Below are 18364 nucleotides of genomic sequence, written 5' to 3' on the forward strand. Positions count from 1 at the left end.
CGGGCACCTAGTATCCGAACGTTCGGTGAGTTGGCAATTTAAAAGGTGCTTCTAGCACCTTTGTCCCAGTACACACCTGGGACCCAGTAGGGCTACCCAGGTGCTGCAGTTTAAAAGTGGCTAATGATCCCAGTTGATCACGTCAATGGCGGGGTGGGGTGGGGGCTGGGTGAGGGAGAGGGAGACTCCAGTGATCCTATTTGCCTCTGTTATGGTCCTGCGATTGACCTCCAATCAATTTTTCTCTGCAGCAACTGTACCACACTGTGATGCAGCTGCCCAGGACGCTCTCAATGGGGCTCCTGTACCCTTCAGGTTTGACCTTTCAAAATGCATCACCTCACATTTATCCGGATTGAACTCCATTTGCCACTTTTCCGTCCAAATCTGCATCCTGTAACCTACGACAACCTTCTATACCATCCACACCTCCAACCTTTGTGTTAACTGCAAACTCAATGACCCGTCCCTTCACTTTGTCCGTCATTTATAAAAAAATTACAAAGAGCAGGAGTCCCAGAGAAAATCCCTGCTGAACTCCACTAATCAATGACGTCAAGGCAGAATACTTCGTATCTGCTGTTATCCACAGGCAAGCAAATTCTAAAAATCCAATTTTGTTTGCTCAGTGTGGGCTGTTCCATCAGTTTTGTATAAACAACCATCCATCTTAGACTAATCAGGGACTGCTCCGACACCACAAAAGGACATCTGCACTATATTGTTATGAATATTTATTATGTCCAATAGAAATGTGAATGGATGACTGGAGGTTACAACTCTTTACATCAGGAAACCTGCCACAGTTGGTAATCAACTCAGTGCTGCTTCCATAGGTATGACTGGATAGATGAGGCAGGGGAATGAGCTTGGATGAAGCCATTCTCTGGGTCCCAGATCAGAAAATCAACATCTTTGGGGGTCCTGAGGCAAGAAAGAATCATAAATAAATAAATAAATAGATAGATAGATAGATAAATAGAGAGAGATATATATACACACACATATGTGTGTGTGTGTATGTGTTTGAGTAGTTATGTGCTCCTGTGTGTCTGCCTGTGACAGCGTTGTGCATGTGTTTGTACAGAAATGTTTCTGAGTGAGTGCTACGAGACTATGTATGTCTGCATGCCTCTGTGCACTGTGCATACATGTAATTCTGTGCACGTGCACTGTATTTTTATGAGTGCACGCTTGTGAAAGTGCATGCACTTTTGTATGCATGCAAGTGCGTGTTTTGTGTTTATTTGCGCAGTGTGTGTGCATGCATATTTATGTACATGCATGCACATGTGTAAACAGGCATGAATGTGGTGGGTGCACGTGTCTGGACTCACCAGTTCAGAACATTGACAACAGCGGTTCCGTCCGGCTGCAGAAAAGCCACCGTCTCCAGCCCTGTCCCTTCACTGGGGTCAAGACCGACTCTCTGAGAGCCCTCGGGGACAAATTTACTGCAGAGTAAAGTGGAATTGGTTACACGTCCTCCTCAACACAGCTGCCCCACTCGCATGGTGAGGACAAGGTGATGCAACGCCCGCTCGATTTACCTAGCGGCTGCTAAGGCAGCAAGTACTCCCCCACAAACCCCTGCTCCATGTGCACCATAGAACACAAAAAGAGTTTTGGCACATTGTCCTTCATACATCAAAGTATTGAGTTCAGGAGTTGGGATGTTATGGTAAAGTTGTATAAAACATTGGTGAGGCCAAATTTGGAGTATTGGATGGAGTTTTGGTTACCTAACTACAGGAAGGATATCAATATAATTGAAAAAGTTCAGTGGTTTACTAAGACATTGACAGGACTTCAGAAACTGAGTGACAGGGAAAAGTTAGGACTTTATTCCCTGAAGCGTACAAGGATGAGGGGAGATTTGATAAAGATATACAAAATTATGATGGGTATAGACAGAGTAAATGCAAGTAGGCTTTTTTCACTGAGGTTAAGTGAGGACAGGGGATAAGGGTAAAGTTTAGGGGGAACTTCCTCACACAGAGAATGGTGGGAGTGTGGATCAGGAAGTGGTGAATATGGGCTCAATTTTAACATTAAAGAAAAATTTGAGCAGGTACATGGACAGGAGGGGTGCGGAGGACTACGTTTGAGCACAGTCAGATGAGGCAGATAAATAGTTTGACTAGAAGGGCTAAAGGGACTGTTTCTGTGGTTCCATGGACCAACCTCATCAGGTTGCAAGAGGCAGCCATTCCATTCAGGAGCAGGATTGTCATGTTACAACTGTTGCTAAGTCTGCACTTGGAAGATTGCAGGATGTCTATGACAATAAACTCCTATAGCTGGGCGACTAGAACTGCACTCAGTGTACAAATTCTTACTTGCTGCAGCTAGACGAGCAATTGTAAAGAAGAATTACAATAGTAAGCTAATTGAATACACATGATTGATATAAATATTCACAGTAATCCTTGAGCAAAAAAAAGTGACTTGAAATAGCCCACTCCTCTCTTCCCACCTACCCGCGACCACATTTGTGCCCACACTTCCTCCCTCACCACCATTTGGGGTAGCAAACAGTCCTTCCAAGTGAAGTTACATTTCACCTGTGTATCTGCAGGGGTCATCTACTGCATCTGCTGCTCCTGTTGTGGCCTCCTCGACATTGGAGGGACCGGGCGCAGACTGGGAGATCATTTGATTGAGCACCTTGGTTCTGTCCACTGCAATAGCATGAATTTCCCAAGGCCACTCATTTCAATTCCCTGTCCCATTTTGACATGCCTGTGCATGGACTCATGTGGTGCCACCTGCAAATTGGAGGAACAGCACCTCATCTTCTGACTGAGAGCCCTCCAACTGGATGGCATGAACATTAACTTCCATGGCTTTCATTAATCTCCCCTCCTCCCCCAACTCTCTCTCACTGTCCCCTTTTCCCTGTCTCCTTTCACAGATCAAAATCAATTCTCACCATTCTTCATCATATCCAATTAATACCTTTTGCCTGTTGGCCTGGACTCCTCCTCCTTCAGTCTTTATTCAATGGCTTCCTGTTTTTTGCTTATGCCTTGAAGAAGGGCTCAGGCCCGAAATGTTGGTAATATATCCTTACCTCCTATGGACACTGCAAGACTGGCTGAGTTCCTCCAGCATTTCTGTGTGATTTTAATACAGTCACAACACCGGCAGACTTTTGTGTTTCACTTGCAATAATGTAAATAGTCCTTTTGTGAATAGAGGAATTAGTGTACAACTGTAACAGTTAAGAGACTCTTTGACAGGCAGGAAAGGTTTAGAGGAATGTGGGTTGAATCTTTCTTCTTCTTTGGCTTGGCTTCGCGGACGAAGATTTATGGAGGGGTAATGTCCACGTCAGCTGCAGGCTCGTTTGTGGCTGACAAGTCCGATGCGGGACAGGCAGACACGGTTGCAGCGGTTGCAAGGGAAAATTGGTTGGTTGGGGTTGGGTGTTGGGTTCTTCCTCCTTTGACTTTTGTCAGTGAGGTGGGCTCTGCGGTCTTCTTCAAAGGAGGTTGCTGCCTGCCGAACTGTGAGGCGCCAAGATACACGGTTTGAGGTGATATCAGCCCACTGGCGGCGGTCAATGTGGCAGGCACCAAGAGATTTCTTTAGGCAGTCTTTGTACCTCTTCTTTGGTGCACCTCTGTCTCGGTGGCCAGTGGAGAGCTCGCCATATAACACGATCTTGGGAAGGCGATGGTCCTCCATTCTGGAGACGTGACCTACCCAGCGCAGTTGGATCTTCAACAGCGTGGATTCGACGCTGTCGGCCTCTGCCATTTCGAGTACTTCAATGTTGGTGATGAAGTCGCTCCAATGAATGTTGAGGATGGAGCGGAGACAACACTGATGGAAGCGTTCTAGGAGCCGTAGATGATGCCGGTAGAGGACCCATGATTCGGAGCTGAACAGGAGTGTGGGTATGACAACGGCTCTGTATACACTAATCTTTGTGAGATTTTCAGTTGGTTGTTTTTCCAGACTCTTTTGTGTAGTCTTCCAAAGGCGCTACTTGCCTTGGCGAGTCTGTTGTCTATCTTGTTGTCGATCCTTGCATCCGATTAAATGGTGTAGCCGAGATAGGTAAACTGGTTGACCGTTTTGAGTTTTGTGTGCCCGATGGAGATGTGGGGGGGCTGGTAGTCATGGTGGGGAGCTGGCTGATGGAGGACCTCAGTTTTCTTCAGGCTGACTTCCAGGCAAAACATTTTGGCAGTTTCCGCAAAACAGGACGTCAAGCGCTGAAGAGCTGGCTCTGAATGGGCAACTAAAGCGCCATCGTCTGCAAAGAGTAGTTCATGGACAAGTTGCTCTTGTGTCTTGGTGTGAGCTTGCAGGCGCCTCAGATTGAAGAGAATGCCATCCGTGCGGTATCGGATGTAAACAGCGTCTTCATTGTTGAGGTCTTTCATGGCTTGTTTCAGCATCATGCTGAAGAAGATTGAAAAGAGGGTTGGTGCGAGAACGCAGCCTTGCTTCATGCCATTGTTAATGGAGAAGGGTTCAGAGAGCTCATTGCTGTATCTGGCCCGACCTTGTTAGTTTTCGTGCAGTTGGATAACCATGTTGAGGAACTTTGGGGGGGCATCCGAGGCGCTCTAGTATTTGCCAAAGCCCTTTCCTACTCACGGTGTCAAAGGCTTTGGTGAGGTCAACAAAGGTGATGTAGAGTCCTTTGTTTTGTTCTCTGCACTTTTCTTGGAGCTGTCTGAGGGCAAAGACCATGTCAGTAGTTCCTCTGTTTGCGCGAAAGCCGCACTGTGATTCTGGGAGAACATTTTCAGCGACACTAGGTATTATTCTATTTAGGAGAATCCTAGTGAAGATTTTGCCTGCAATGGAGAGCAGCGTAATTCCCCTGTAGTTTGAGCAGTCTGATTTCTCGCCTTTGTTTTTGTACAGGGTGATGATAATTGTATCACGAAGGTCCTGAGGCAGGTTTCCTTGGTCCCAGCAGAGCTTTTAAAGACCCCCATTACCCCGGTTACAACCTCCTCTCACTTCTACCTTGGGGCAGAAGGTGCAGAAGCCTGCAGACCAGCACCTCTAGGTTCAGGAACATTTCCTTTCCAACAATATTAAGGCTCCTGAACCTCCCTGTGTGACACTGATCACGGACAGCAGCCACACCACAAGAGGACTGTCTGCACTATTGCTAAGTCACTTTCTTTGTGAATATTTATTAACTTTTATATTACATAGAAATAAGAGCAAAGATTTAGAATAAATATAGATAATGTCTCCTTTTCATTTCATTAATGAAACTATCATAGTTCTTTTTAACCTGCTCAGCTGCAGCAAGTAAGAATTTTGGGGCACATCTATATTGCACAATGTAGATACCACACAAGCTGCGGGCTGCTGGTGACTTGCGGTCAAAGGGGCCCCACCAGGCTGCTGAAGACTTACTCATGGCAACCAGGAATTGGAGCCGGAATTTGAGAGGACACTGGGGGAAAGAAGGGCTCCGGGCGCTGAAGGCTGCCTGATCGCGTCGGAGATTTGGATGTGGAGCTTGGGTTGCCAAAGGATCGAACAGGAGTCTGTAGGAGCACTGGAGGCGAATCCACGGACACTTGGTGACTCTGAAGGGACTCCCTTTTGTTCCTAGTCCTCTTGTATTGTAAGGATTGCCGGTCAGTGCTAATGATGACCCTCTGGTTGCCTTACGGCAGGCAGAAGGAAATTTTGTGCAATCTTTTTTCTTTTGGCTTGGCTTCGCGGATGAAGATTTATGGAGGGGGTAAATGTCCACGTCAGCTGCAGGCTCGTTTGTGGCTGACAAGTCCGATGCGGGACAGGCAGACACGGTTGCAGCGGTTGCAGGGGAAAATTGGTTGGTTGGGGTTGAGTGTTGTAAAATTACATGACAATAGAGGAACCTTGAATATGACTATATATTATCATTAAGTGGGACTGGCTTGGTCAACATGGGAAAGTTGAGCTGAAGGGCCTCTTTCCATGAAATCACTGCTCTTACAAGGGTCCCCTTTCTCTCACCTGAAGTGAGCCATGTGGTAGAACATGGGCTGTTTGTAGAATGAGTCCCTCTTGCTGTCCACGATAACTGGACTGTCAGCGAAATTTCTCACCCAGTTAGGGCCACCCTGCAGGTCCAAGGCAATGTTCCAATCTGTCCAACCGGTCACAAAGTGGTTCAGGTCCTGGCAGACGAGTGGAGACGGCAAATGGGTCAGTTCTGGTGGCCACTGGGTAACACAAGATGTCCCCACTGTGGCTGAAAGCCCCTGAAACATTTTCCATACCTGACCACCAACCTTCCCGCCCACCCCTTCCACCTGAAGCCACTTGCAGGAAGAAAGCCTTGCTACAGAGTGCGTGCACCATTAATGGTCAGTGTAGACGTATGGGAAAGTCACCAAAAATCTTAGCTACAAGCTGTAAAGGTTATCAAGGTGGGGTCCATTGGACGAGATTAGAATTAGATAAAATAGGGGAAAAGATACCTGAACACATATTATATAAATGGGTTGAAAAATTGGTACAACATAGAAGTTCTCCAGTATTACATCATCTCCTCAATATTTGGAAGAAGATTCATGTAGAAAGAAATAAAACAAATTATCAATTACCAAAACTAATATTGACGCAAAACAAGTTACTCCCTTTTACAATAGATAACCTTTCCTTTAGAGAATGGGAAAAAAAAGGGATTAAAAGAATAGAAAATTGTTTTTCAGGAAATAGATTCTTATCCTTTGAACAAATGAAAGATAAGTACAATATAACTGGAGATACAGCGCTGGCATATTACCAATTGAGATCCTACTTGAAGGATAAATTAGGAAGCAGTTTGAGTTTGCCAGAGGGAAGTAACCTTGAATATGTGATTACAGATACAATGTTAATCAAAAGATTTATAACAAATATGTATATTAAACTGCAAGAAAAGGAGAATGAGGAAACAAATGGTAAAACTAAACAAAAATGGGAACAAGATTTAAATATAAAGATAAAAAAGGAAACATGGGAGAAGTTATGCTCCGGAACGATGAGAAATACAATAAATACGAGGTTACGTATGATACAATATAACTGGATACACAGGCTATACATTACACCTCAAAAGTTAAATAAATGGGACCCAACAGAATCTGATAGATGTTTTCGATGTAAAAAAGAAATGGGAACAACAATTCATGCAATCTGGACATGTGAGAAAGTAAAAAAAGTTTGGGAAGATCTAAATCAGATATTAAATAAAATAACAGAAAACAATATACCAAAGAATCCAGAGATCTTCCTCCTAAGTAACATAAAAAATAAAGAATTTGGACTCGATTTGGATGGTGCACAAAAAAGATTTGTTAAGATAGCTCTAGCCATAGCAAAAAAATGTATTATGTCAACCTGGAAATTGGAAGATAATTTGAAAATACAACAATGGTATATAGAAATGAATAAATGTATTCCATTAGAAAAAATAACATATAGTTTAAGAAATAATATTGAAATATTCGAACAAATATGGGAGCCTTACATTAAATATAATAGCGAAAACCTACCGGGGACAATCATTACCTAAGTTAACGGAAGGAAAAGGAAATGAAAAGAATGGACTCAGTAGAATTTCTGGTGTATTTTTATTGAATGACAACATTGTCTGACTGGTTTAATGTATCCTAGATTGTATACCTTAAATGGACGGGAGGGGGGAGGTAGGGAGGATGGGATGGGAGGAGGGGGGGGGGAGAAAATGGCACTGTATATGTGTGAAAAGGAAAAAGTGTGTACCATGGTTAATGTGATTTATGGTGTGAAAAATAAAAAATTAAAAAAAAAAAAAAGGTGGGGTCCGGTAGCCTTGCCCTCCTCAGGAAGTGTAGAAGATGCTGCGCCTTCCTGACTAATGAGGTGTTTTGGATCCAGGATAAATCTCTGGGGCCGGATAATCTGCATCTGAGAGTGCTGAAGGAAGAAGCCCAGGAAATAGTGGGTGTGTTGATAATGTTTCAAACCTCTTTGGATACTGGATTAGTTCCTGAGGATTGGAGGGTGGCTAACGTAACCCCAGTCTTTAAGAAGGGAGGGAGAGAGAAAAAAAAACAAAAAAAAATGGGAAACTACAGACCAGTTAGCATGACGTCAGTAGTAGGGAAGGTGCTAGAATCGGTTATTAAAGATGCAATTGCAGCACATTTGGAAAGTCGTGGTATCATCGCACAGAGTCAGCATGGTTTTGTGAAGGGGAAATCATGTCTGATGAATCTAATAGAGTTTTTTGAGGATGTAACCAGTAGAGTGGATAGGGGAGAATCAGTGGATATGGACTTTAGTAAGGCGTTTGATAAGGTTTCGCACAAAAGACTAGTGTATAAACTTAAAGAGCATGGTAAAGAAAGTATGGTATTAAGGTGGATAGAGAATTGGTTGAGGGACAAGAAGCAAAGAGTAGGAATAAATGGGTTCTTTTCAGAATGGCAGCCAGTGACCAGTGGGGTACCGCAGGGCTCAGTGCTGGAGTCGCAGTTGTTTACGATATATAGCAATGACTTAGATGTGGAAATAGATAGCAGTATCTCGAAATTTGCAGACGATACAAAGTTGGGTGGCAGGGTTAGCTGTGTGGAGGATGCTAGGAGAGTGCAGGGTTATTTGGAAAAATTAGGCGAGTGGGCCAGGACATGGCAGATGCAATACAATGTGGATAAATGCGAGGTTATTTACTTTGGAGGTAAGAACAGGAAAGAGGATTATTATTTAAATGGTATCTGTTTAGGAAAAGGGAGGATGTAGAGAGACGTGGGTGTTGCTGTGCATTAGTCGTTGAAAGTGGGCGTGCGGGTGCAGCAGGCGGTGAGGAGGGCGAATGGTATGTTGGCGTTCATAGCGAGAGGATTGGAGTACAGGAGTAGGAAGATCCTGCTACAGCTGTACAGGGCCTTAGTGAGACCACACCTGGAGTACCGTGCGGTTTTGGTCACCTTATCTGAGGAAGGACATCCTCGCAATGGAAGGAGTGCAGAGAAGGTTCACTAGGCTGATACCGTGGATGGAGGGACTCGCATATGAAGAAAGGTTGGATAGACTAGGCTGGTATTCTCTGGAATTTAGAAGATTGAGGTGGGGATCTTATAGAAACTTATAAAATTCTTAAGGGTTTAGAGACTAGATGCAGGAAGGTTGTTTCCAATGCTGGGAAAAACCAGATCCAGGGGCCATAGTTTAAGGATAAGGGGGAAGTTTTTTTAGGACTGAGATGAGGAAAAATTTCTTCTCTCAGAGAGTGGTAAATGTGTGGAATTCTTTGCCACAGAAAGTAGTTGAGGCCGGTTCCCTGTCAATATTTAAGTGTAGGTTAGATTTGGCCCTTGTGACCAAGGGGATTATGGGGTATGGGGAGAAAGAAGGAACCAGGTATTGATCAGCCATGATCATAATGAATGGCGGTGTAGGCTTGAATGGCCAAATGACCAACTCCTGCACTTATTTTCTATGTTTCTACCAGAGAGTATGTGTTCAAGCTGAGGAGGAAAGTTTAAAAAAATGTATAGGTCATTTTCTTCCCCATACAGAGAGTGATAGGTCAGGAATGGGCTGCCAGGGGCAGTGGTGGTTCACGCTCAGGCACACAATCCAAGCACACACACTCACAAACACTCGGCAAGGTAACAGGCCATTCCGGCCCACAAGCTCGTGTCACCTAATTAACCTACAACTCCCGCATGTTTTTTGAAGGGTGGGAGCACTTGGAGGAAACCCATGCAGACACTAGGACAGCATACAAACTCCTTTACAAGACAGCGTGGGATTCAAACCTGGGTCGCTGGCACTTTAACAGTATTGTGCTAATGCTATGCTAATCGTGCCACCCCTACTGCAATGCTAACCATGACTAATAATTACTTATGTACATAAAGGGATCACCATCCAGTGGGAGGGTGGCCAGGGCCAAAATTAGACTTTTACATGGTATCGACTACAAGATGCAGAAATATGGTAACCATCCTGTCAGGCTTGAGTCCTTCATCAAAGTATGAACACAATGAACAAAATGGTGGGGCGGAGGGGGAGCCATAGTCCCAGGCAAGAGGTAACCGATGGATAAGAAAGGGAGGGCACACCAGGAAACAGGAGGGGGATATCTCTGAATGAAGAGGGTGAAAGGGGTCTACTCCCTGTTCTCCCTCTCTTCCCCTTCCCTCTGTCTTCTTTCCTCCAGCTCTTCAACTTCCCCCTCCCCCCCAATTTTCTGGTGTGCCCTCCTCTCTTTTTTTTCATAACTTTATTTATTCATTCAACAAAGTTATTACATACAATAATAAAAATACATATTATGAACGATAAAAAAATTATCTTTATATAAAAAAAAGAAAAAAGAACCCCCCCCCTCTCAGCCAACTCTCTGTAGGAGAGCCAAAGAAAAAAGAAAACAAATATATTTACTAAAATCTAATCAAGGTAAATCTAAATGTAAATATTCTAAATATAAAGACCACATTAAAAAAAGGAATAATTATCATGTTAAACATATGTAATTTTTTCCATTACTAAACAAGTTTTCATCTCATTATGCCATCTATTAATATCAATCACATTAGCATTTTTCCGTGTACTTGCTATACATTTTTTTTTGCAACAGATAAAGCTAAATACACAAAAGAAATCTGAAATTTATCTAATCCTAAATCTTTCAAAGGATTCAACTCACCCAACAAAAATATTGTCGGATCCAGAGGTATTTTGATCTTATACAAACATTCCAAAAACAATTGAATTGCTTTTCAAGAAGATTGTATATGTACACATAACCAAACAGCATGAAAAAAAGTTCCAACCGAATTACCACACCTAAAACAAGAATCTGATTCACTAAAACCATATTTTTAAAAAAAACTTTTCAGGTGTTAAATACAATTGATGTAAAAAATTGTAATTAACCATTGCATAATGAAGATATATCAATCTAGTAACACTACCATGACAAATATCTAACCAGTCATCCTCAGAAAAAGTAAGGTAAAGTCCTTTTCCCATTTAATCTTCGATCTATCCCATCCCTTTTTTTCCATACTTTCCTGTAATATTTGGTACATCAATGAAATATATCCCTTCTTTGGTGCAATCACAAGAAAAGATTCAAATTTAGTCAATTTAGGTAAAATCATATCTCTACCAAATATTTGTTTTACTAGCGATCGAAGTTGATAATAAACAAATAAAGAATTCTCATTAATACCAAGATCTTCCCTCATTTGATTAAATGATTAAAAATTGACCTTCTTTAAAACAATCCCCCAAATTTTTTATACCTTTAGATTTCCAATGTAATAAACATTGATTATACATTGAAAAAGGAATAAGTTCAGTTTATTTGCAGATGACGTTATAGTATACTTAACAGAGCCAGAAATATCAATAAAATCATTACATAAGAAATTGAAGGAATATGGAGAAGTGTCGGGATACAAGATTAACGCAAATAAAAGTGAATCAATGCCAATGAATAATGCGGATTTCTCAAAATTTAAGAAAGAATCACCATTCAGATGGCAAATGCAAGGAATATGATACCTAGGTATACAAATAAATAAAAACTTCGGCCATTTATATAAACTCAATTATTATCCACTAATGAAAAAATTACAGGACAACTGTATGGAAAGATTTACCACTAACACTAATAGGAAGGATAAACTGTATTAAAATGAACATTTTCCCAAGGATACAATACCTATTTCAGGCATTGCCAATACACTTGACGGAGAAATTCTTCAAGGAGTTAAAGAAAATAATAAGGAAATTTTTATGGAAAGGGGGGAAACCAAGGATAGCACTAGATAAATTAACAGAATGGTATAAACAAGGAGGCTTACAACTGCCAAACTTTAAAAATTATTATAGAGCCGCACAATTAAGATACCTATCAGATTTTTATCAAACAAGGGAAAAGCCAGATTGGACTAGATTAGAACTAGATAAAATAGGGGAGAAGATACCTGAACATATATTATATAAATGGGATGAAAAATTGGTACAACATAGGAATTCTCCAGTATTACATCATCTGCTCAATATTTGGAAGAAGATTCATGTAGAAAGGAATAAAACAAATTACCAATTACCAAAAGTAATACTGACGCAAAATCAGCTAATCCCTTTTACAATAGATAACCTTTCCTTTAGAGAATGGGAGAAAAAAAGGGATCAAAAGAATAGAAAATTGCTTTTCAGGAAATAAATTATTATCCTTTGAACAAATAAAGAATAAATATAATATAACTCACGATACAGTGTTGGCATACTACCAACTGAAATCCTACTTGATTTGGGAAACAGTCTGAGGTTACCAGAGGGAAGTAATTTTGAATATGTGATTACAGACACAATGATAATCAAAAAATTTATAACAAATATGTATATTAAACTGCAAGAAAAGGAGAATGAGGAAACAAATGGTAAAACTAAATAAAAATGGGAACAAGATTTAAACATAAAGATAAAGAAGGAAACGTGGGAGAAGTTATGCTCTGGAACTATGAGAAATACAATAAATACGAGGTTATGTATGATACAATATAAGTGGATACACAGGTTATACATTACACCTCAAAAGTTAAATAAATGGGACCCAACAGTATCTGACAGATGTTTTCGCTGTAAAAAGGAAATGGGAACAACAATTCATGCAATCTGGACATGTGAGAAAGTGAAAAAATTGTTGGGAAGATCTAAACCAGATATTAAATAAAATCACAAAAAGCAATATACCAAAAAACCCAGAGATCTTCCTCCTAAGTAACATAAAAAACAAAGAATTTGGACTTGATTTGGATGGTGCACAAAAAAGATTTGTTAGGATAGCCCTAGCTGTAGCAAAAAAATGTATTATGTCAGCCTGGAAATTAGAAGATAACTTGAGAATACAACAATGGTATATAGAAATGAATTAATGTATTCCATTAGAAAAAATAACTTTTAATTTAAGAAATAATATTACAATATTTGGACAAATATGGGAGCCATACATGAAACACAATAGAGAAAACCTACCGGGGACATCTACCACCTAAAATGACGGAAGGAGAAGGAAATGAAAAGAATTGACTCAGTGGAATTTGTTGTTTATTTTTATTGTGTGACAACATTGTTTGACAGGTTTAATGTATCTTAGATTCTGAACTGTAAATGAATGGGAGGGGAGGTAGGGAGGGTGGGATGGGAAAAGGGAGTGGGGGGAGAAAACGACACTGTATATATTTGAAAAGAAAAATGTATGTATCTTGATCAATGTGGTTTACAGTGTGAAAAATAAAAAAATTTAAAAAAAAGAAAAAGGAAGAAGTTGATTATTATGTAATGGCGTTAAAGTCAATAATTTACCCTTAGAACTGATCATTTTATTTTTCCTCATCCATAACTTCATTAAATGTTTTAGTATAGGCACATTATATTGTTGTAATAAATTTAATTTCCACTGAAACAAAAATTGATGTATTTCAAATTCAGAAATATTCGCCATCTCAATTTTAGCCCAACTAGGGGGCCGTTCCAAATCCATTAATAAACTAATAAATTTAAATTGAGCTGCCTTATAATAATTTTGAAAATGTGATAAGCGTAATCCCCCTAATGCATATTTCCAGGTTAGCTTATTCAAAGCTACTCTCAGAAATTTAGCCTTCCATAAAAATTCCCTAACCATTTTATTTAAATCTCAAAAAAAATTCTTATTAAGTAAACATTGAATTGACTGAAACAAATATTGTACACGTGGAAAGATATTCATTTTGATTGTATTTATTCTTCCAATTAAATTTATAGGAAGATCCTTCCACTTAATCAAATCAGCTTTGATTTTCTTCATTAATGGTACATAATTTAATTTATATAAAGATTGATAATCAACATCCACATTTATACCCAAATATTTAATTCGATCAGTCTACTTCAAATTAATAATATTCTTATAAACTAAATAATCTCCTTCACCTATCGGTAAAATTTCACTTTTTTCCCCAATTAACTTTATATCCAGACAAAGATCCATATTGTGTTAAACATTCCTTCAAGTGTAAAAGTGACTGAGCTGGGTTTGTTAAATACACCAATATGTCATCAGCAAATAGATTAATTTTATACTCCTCGTCTAAAACTCTCATACCTTGTATCTGTGTATTTTGTCGTATCAACTGTGCTAAAGGTTCAATTACTAACGCAAACAAAGCTGGAGACAAAGGGCAACCTTGTCGTGTTTAACGAGTTAATTTAAAAGATTCCGAGATCTGACCATTTGTCAATACGCGGGCTATTGGTTTATTATATAAAGCTTTAATCCGACCAATAAAAGGACCAAACTTAAATTTCTCTAAGACTTTAAATAAAAAGTTCCACTCAACTCTGTCAAAAGCCTTTTCTGCATCAAGAGATACCACCATCGGATGGTCATGGCACTGTCGATGTTTATTAATCAAACTAATCACTCAAAGAATATTTTCTGAAGCATAATTTATAAAACCTGTTTAATCAACATGTATCAACTTGGGTAAAAATTTAGCCAATCGATGCGCTAATACTTTAGCTATTATTTTATAGTCTACATTCAACAAAGAAATTGGTCTATATGAAGACACCTTTAACGGATCTCTATCCTTCTTAGGGATTACAGTAATTAAGGCACTAGAGCATGATTCAGGTAAATCATAATGTTCCTTAATCTGTCGTATCACATCTCCAATCTGTCGTATCACATCTCCAAACACTGTAGATAAATCATCATAAAATACCTTATAAAATTTAACCAAAAACCCGTCATCACCAGGGGATTTTTCCATTCGGTATTTCCAACATACCCGATTTAATTTCTAAATCAGTAAAAGGAGCTTACAGCTCCAATATATCTTCTCCCAATACCGGTAATTTCAACACCGATAAAAAGGAGTCAATCGAACCACCTTCCTGTTTTTCCTCAGAAGTATATAATTTCTTATAAAATGAGTAAAACTCATTAATCTCACAAGGTTTGTAATTAACAGTCGAATTTCATCTAACTGCATGATAACTTCTTTCTTTAATTGCAATGCAAGTACCTTATGTGCTTTCTCACCCCATTCATAATACCGTTGTTTAGATCTATTAATCAAACATTCAAATTGATAAGATTGCAGCGTATTATATTTCAATTTCAATCTAGACAACTCCATCTTCTGATTTTCTGTCACATCTCTCTGAAATTCCTTTTCTAATTCATCAATCCGTTTCTCTAATTCAAGGCTCTCGGTCAAATAATTCTTTTTAACCTTAGAGATATAACTAATTATTTGACCTCTCAAGTAAGCTTTCATAGCATCCCACAATATAAATTTATTCTGAACATTTTCTTCCAAAAAGAAATTAATTTGTTTTTTAAATAATTCAATAAATTCTGCTTTTTTTTAACATCGTATTAAATCTCCAACGAGGAGCTGCACGAACGTTTTCAGAACTTTCATGTAAAATACATCAAAGAATGATCCGAAATTACCTGACTTTTATATTCTGCTTATAATATTTTCCCCTGTAAATGTGCTAATACTAAAAAAAAATCAATTTCTGGAAAAAGATTCATGTCGAAATGAATAAAAATAGAAATCCTTCTCTGTTGGATTCTCTTCTTTTTCTTTGGCTTGGCTTCGCGGACGAAGATTTATGGAGGGGGTAAAAAGTCCACGTCAGCTGCAGGCTCGTTTGTGGCTGACAAGTCCGATGCGGGACAGGCAGACACGATTGCAGCGGTTGCAGGAGAAAATTGGTTGGTTGGGGTTGGGTGTTGGGTTTTTCCTCCTTTGCCTTTTGTCAGTGAGGTAGGCTCTGCGGTCTTCTTCAAAGGAGGTTGCTGCCCGCCAAACTGTGAGGCGCCAAGATGCACGGTTTGAGGCGTTATCAGCCCACTGGCGGTGGTCAATGTGGCAGGCACCAAGAGATTTCTTTAGGCAGTCCTTGTACCTTTTCTTTGGTGCACCTCTGTCACGGTGGCCAGTGGAGAGCTCGCCATATAACACGATCTTGGGAAGGCGATGGTCCTCCATTCTGGAGACGTGACCCATCCAGCGCAGCTGGATCTTCAGCAGCGTGGACTCGATGCTGTCGACCTCTGCCATCTCGAGTACTTCGACGTTAGGGATGTAAGCGCTCCAATGGATGTTGAGGATGGAGCGGAGACAACGCTGGTGGAAGCGTTCTAGGAGCCGTAGGTGGTGCCGGTAGAGGACCCATGATTCGGAGCCGAACAGGAGTGTGGGTATGACAACGGCTCTGTATACGCTTATCTTTGTGAGGTTTTTCAGTTGGTTGTTTTTCCAGACTCTTTTGTGTAGTCTTCCAAAGGCGCTATTTGCCTTGGCGAGTCTGTTGTCTATCTCATTGTCGATCCTTGCATCTGATGAAATGGTGCAGCCGAGATAGGTAAACTGGTTGACCGTTTTGGCGTTGACATCGCCAAATGTCCACTAAATTAAAATCTTTCATCAAAGCTCGAATTTGAATTGCCATTTTAGATTTTTTAACATTTTTTGGAGATTTATCTAATAAAGGTTCCAAAACACAGTTAAAATCTCCTCCAACCAGAACATTTTCATTAGCTTGTCCCAGAGCAGAAATGCATCCGAAATAAATGCTTCATCATCCACATTCGGTGCATAAATGTTGAGTAAAGTCCAAAATTCATTAAAAATCTTACAATTCAACTTAAGAATACGTCCTGCATTCATTTCCATTGATTGTAATTCAAAAAATAAATTTTTACGTATCAAAATTGCTACTCCCTTAGCTTTGGAGTTAAAGGAAGAAAAAAAAACATATCCAACCCAATCCCTCTTCAATTTCATACTTTCTTTTTCACTCAAAAGCGTCTCTTGTAAAAAAGCAATATTAATCTTCATCTTTTTAATGTAAGCCAAAACTCTTATGCTTGATCAGATTATTTAATCCCTGAACATTAAAGGTAGCAAATTTCAAATTCGACATATCTAATACAATTGCTAGATACCAAAAATAGTCACAAAATTAATAATAACAAGAAGACATTTATATATATATATATTTATATATATATATATATATATATATATAGAACCCTCAAATTAAAATATATAGGCCCTCCAAATAAAAATAATATTCGTTAATAAGAGAGAAAAAAAACCAAAAAAAAAACCAAAAGGTAGCAACTCCCTAAAAAAAAAACTGGGTGTGGATTACCCACTAGTGACTGATTACTAACAAAGAAGTTAGTGCAATGCCCTCCTCCCCAGCCAGCCAGTCAGAAATATTAACATATTACCAAAAAAAAAAAATCAGCCTTAAGATTCTGGTCCAGATGGTGAACTCATTTCAAGAGTAGATGAACTCTTTCCATTACTGCCATTTTGTCCATTTCCAAGTCTATCAGATTTTCTTTTAGGAGATAATGGTGGACTCTTTCTTTGTCCTCTGACATCCGGTAACGAATTAGCAAAAACCATTGCCTCATGCTCACTTTCAAAGAATTGAAACTGATAATTTCCATAAAACACTTTCAACTTAGTAGGATAACGAAAAGCAAATTTGTAACCTTTATAACCATATATAACCATATAACCACTTACAGCACAGAACAGGCCAGTTCGGACCTACTAGTCCATGCCATAGCAAATCCCCACCCTCCTAGTCCCACTGACCAGCACCCGGTCCATACCCCTCTAGTCCCCTCCTATCCATGTAACGATCCAGTCTTTCCTTAAATGTAACCAATGATCCCGCCTCGACCACATCTTCCGGAAGCTCATTCCACATCCCCACCACCCTCTGTATAAAGAAATTTCCCCTCATGTCCCCCTTATAATTTTCCCCCTTCAATCTTAAACCATGTCCTCTAGTTTGAATCTCCCCCTTTCTTAATTGAAAAAGCCTATCCACATTTACTCTGTCTGTCCCTTTTAAAATCTTAAACACCTCTATCAAGTCCCCTCTCAATCTTCTACGCACCAGAGAAAAAAGCCCCAGTCTGCACCTTTCCCTGTAACTCAGACCCTGAAATCCTGTTTTATGCCATAAAACATCTTTAACCGGATTAAATTCACGTCGGCGTCTGATGATATCTTGACTCAAATCAGGATTTTAAAAAAACTCTACTGTTCTGAACCATCATTGGAGCTTGCCTTTGTCTTGCATTTTGAACTGCAAGTTGAAGAAATATCTCTCTATCCAAACAACGAACTATCACAGCTCTTGGCGGCTGACCAGATAAAGGTGGTCTTCTTAAAGCTCTACGTGCTCTTTCCAATAGTAGTTCACCAGGAAAGGACTCATCCCCCAACATCTGGGGAATCCAATTTTTAAAAAATTTTGACGGGATCTTGACCTTCTATACCTTCTGGCAAACCCACAATTTTCACATTATTTCTTC

General features: G+C 39.8%; 1 protein-coding gene across 2 annotated transcripts in view; it reads right to left on the minus strand.

Moving 5' to 3' along the window:
- Positions 1-719: 719 nt before the first annotated feature.
- Positions 720-18364, minus strand: part of gba1 (glucosylceramidase beta 1) — a 55519-nt gene continuing 37874 nt past the window's right edge. For both annotated transcript variants that reach the window (XM_069940271.1, XM_069940272.1), the window contains exons 10-12: positions 5983-6146; positions 1338-1454; positions 720-924 (exon numbers count right to left, since the gene is read on the minus strand). In XM_069940271.1, the coding sequence (XP_069796372.1) occupies positions 819-924; positions 1338-1454; positions 5983-6146 (387 nt within the window). In that variant the 3' untranslated portion in view covers positions 720-818. The remainder of the gene's footprint in view (positions 925-1337; positions 1455-5982; positions 6147-18364) is intronic.

This window comes from Narcine bancroftii, chromosome 5 (assembly GCF_036971445.1).
Source record: "Narcine bancroftii isolate sNarBan1 chromosome 5, sNarBan1.hap1, whole genome shotgun sequence".
NCBI lineage: Eukaryota > Metazoa > Chordata > Chondrichthyes > Torpediniformes > Narcinidae > Narcine > Narcine bancroftii.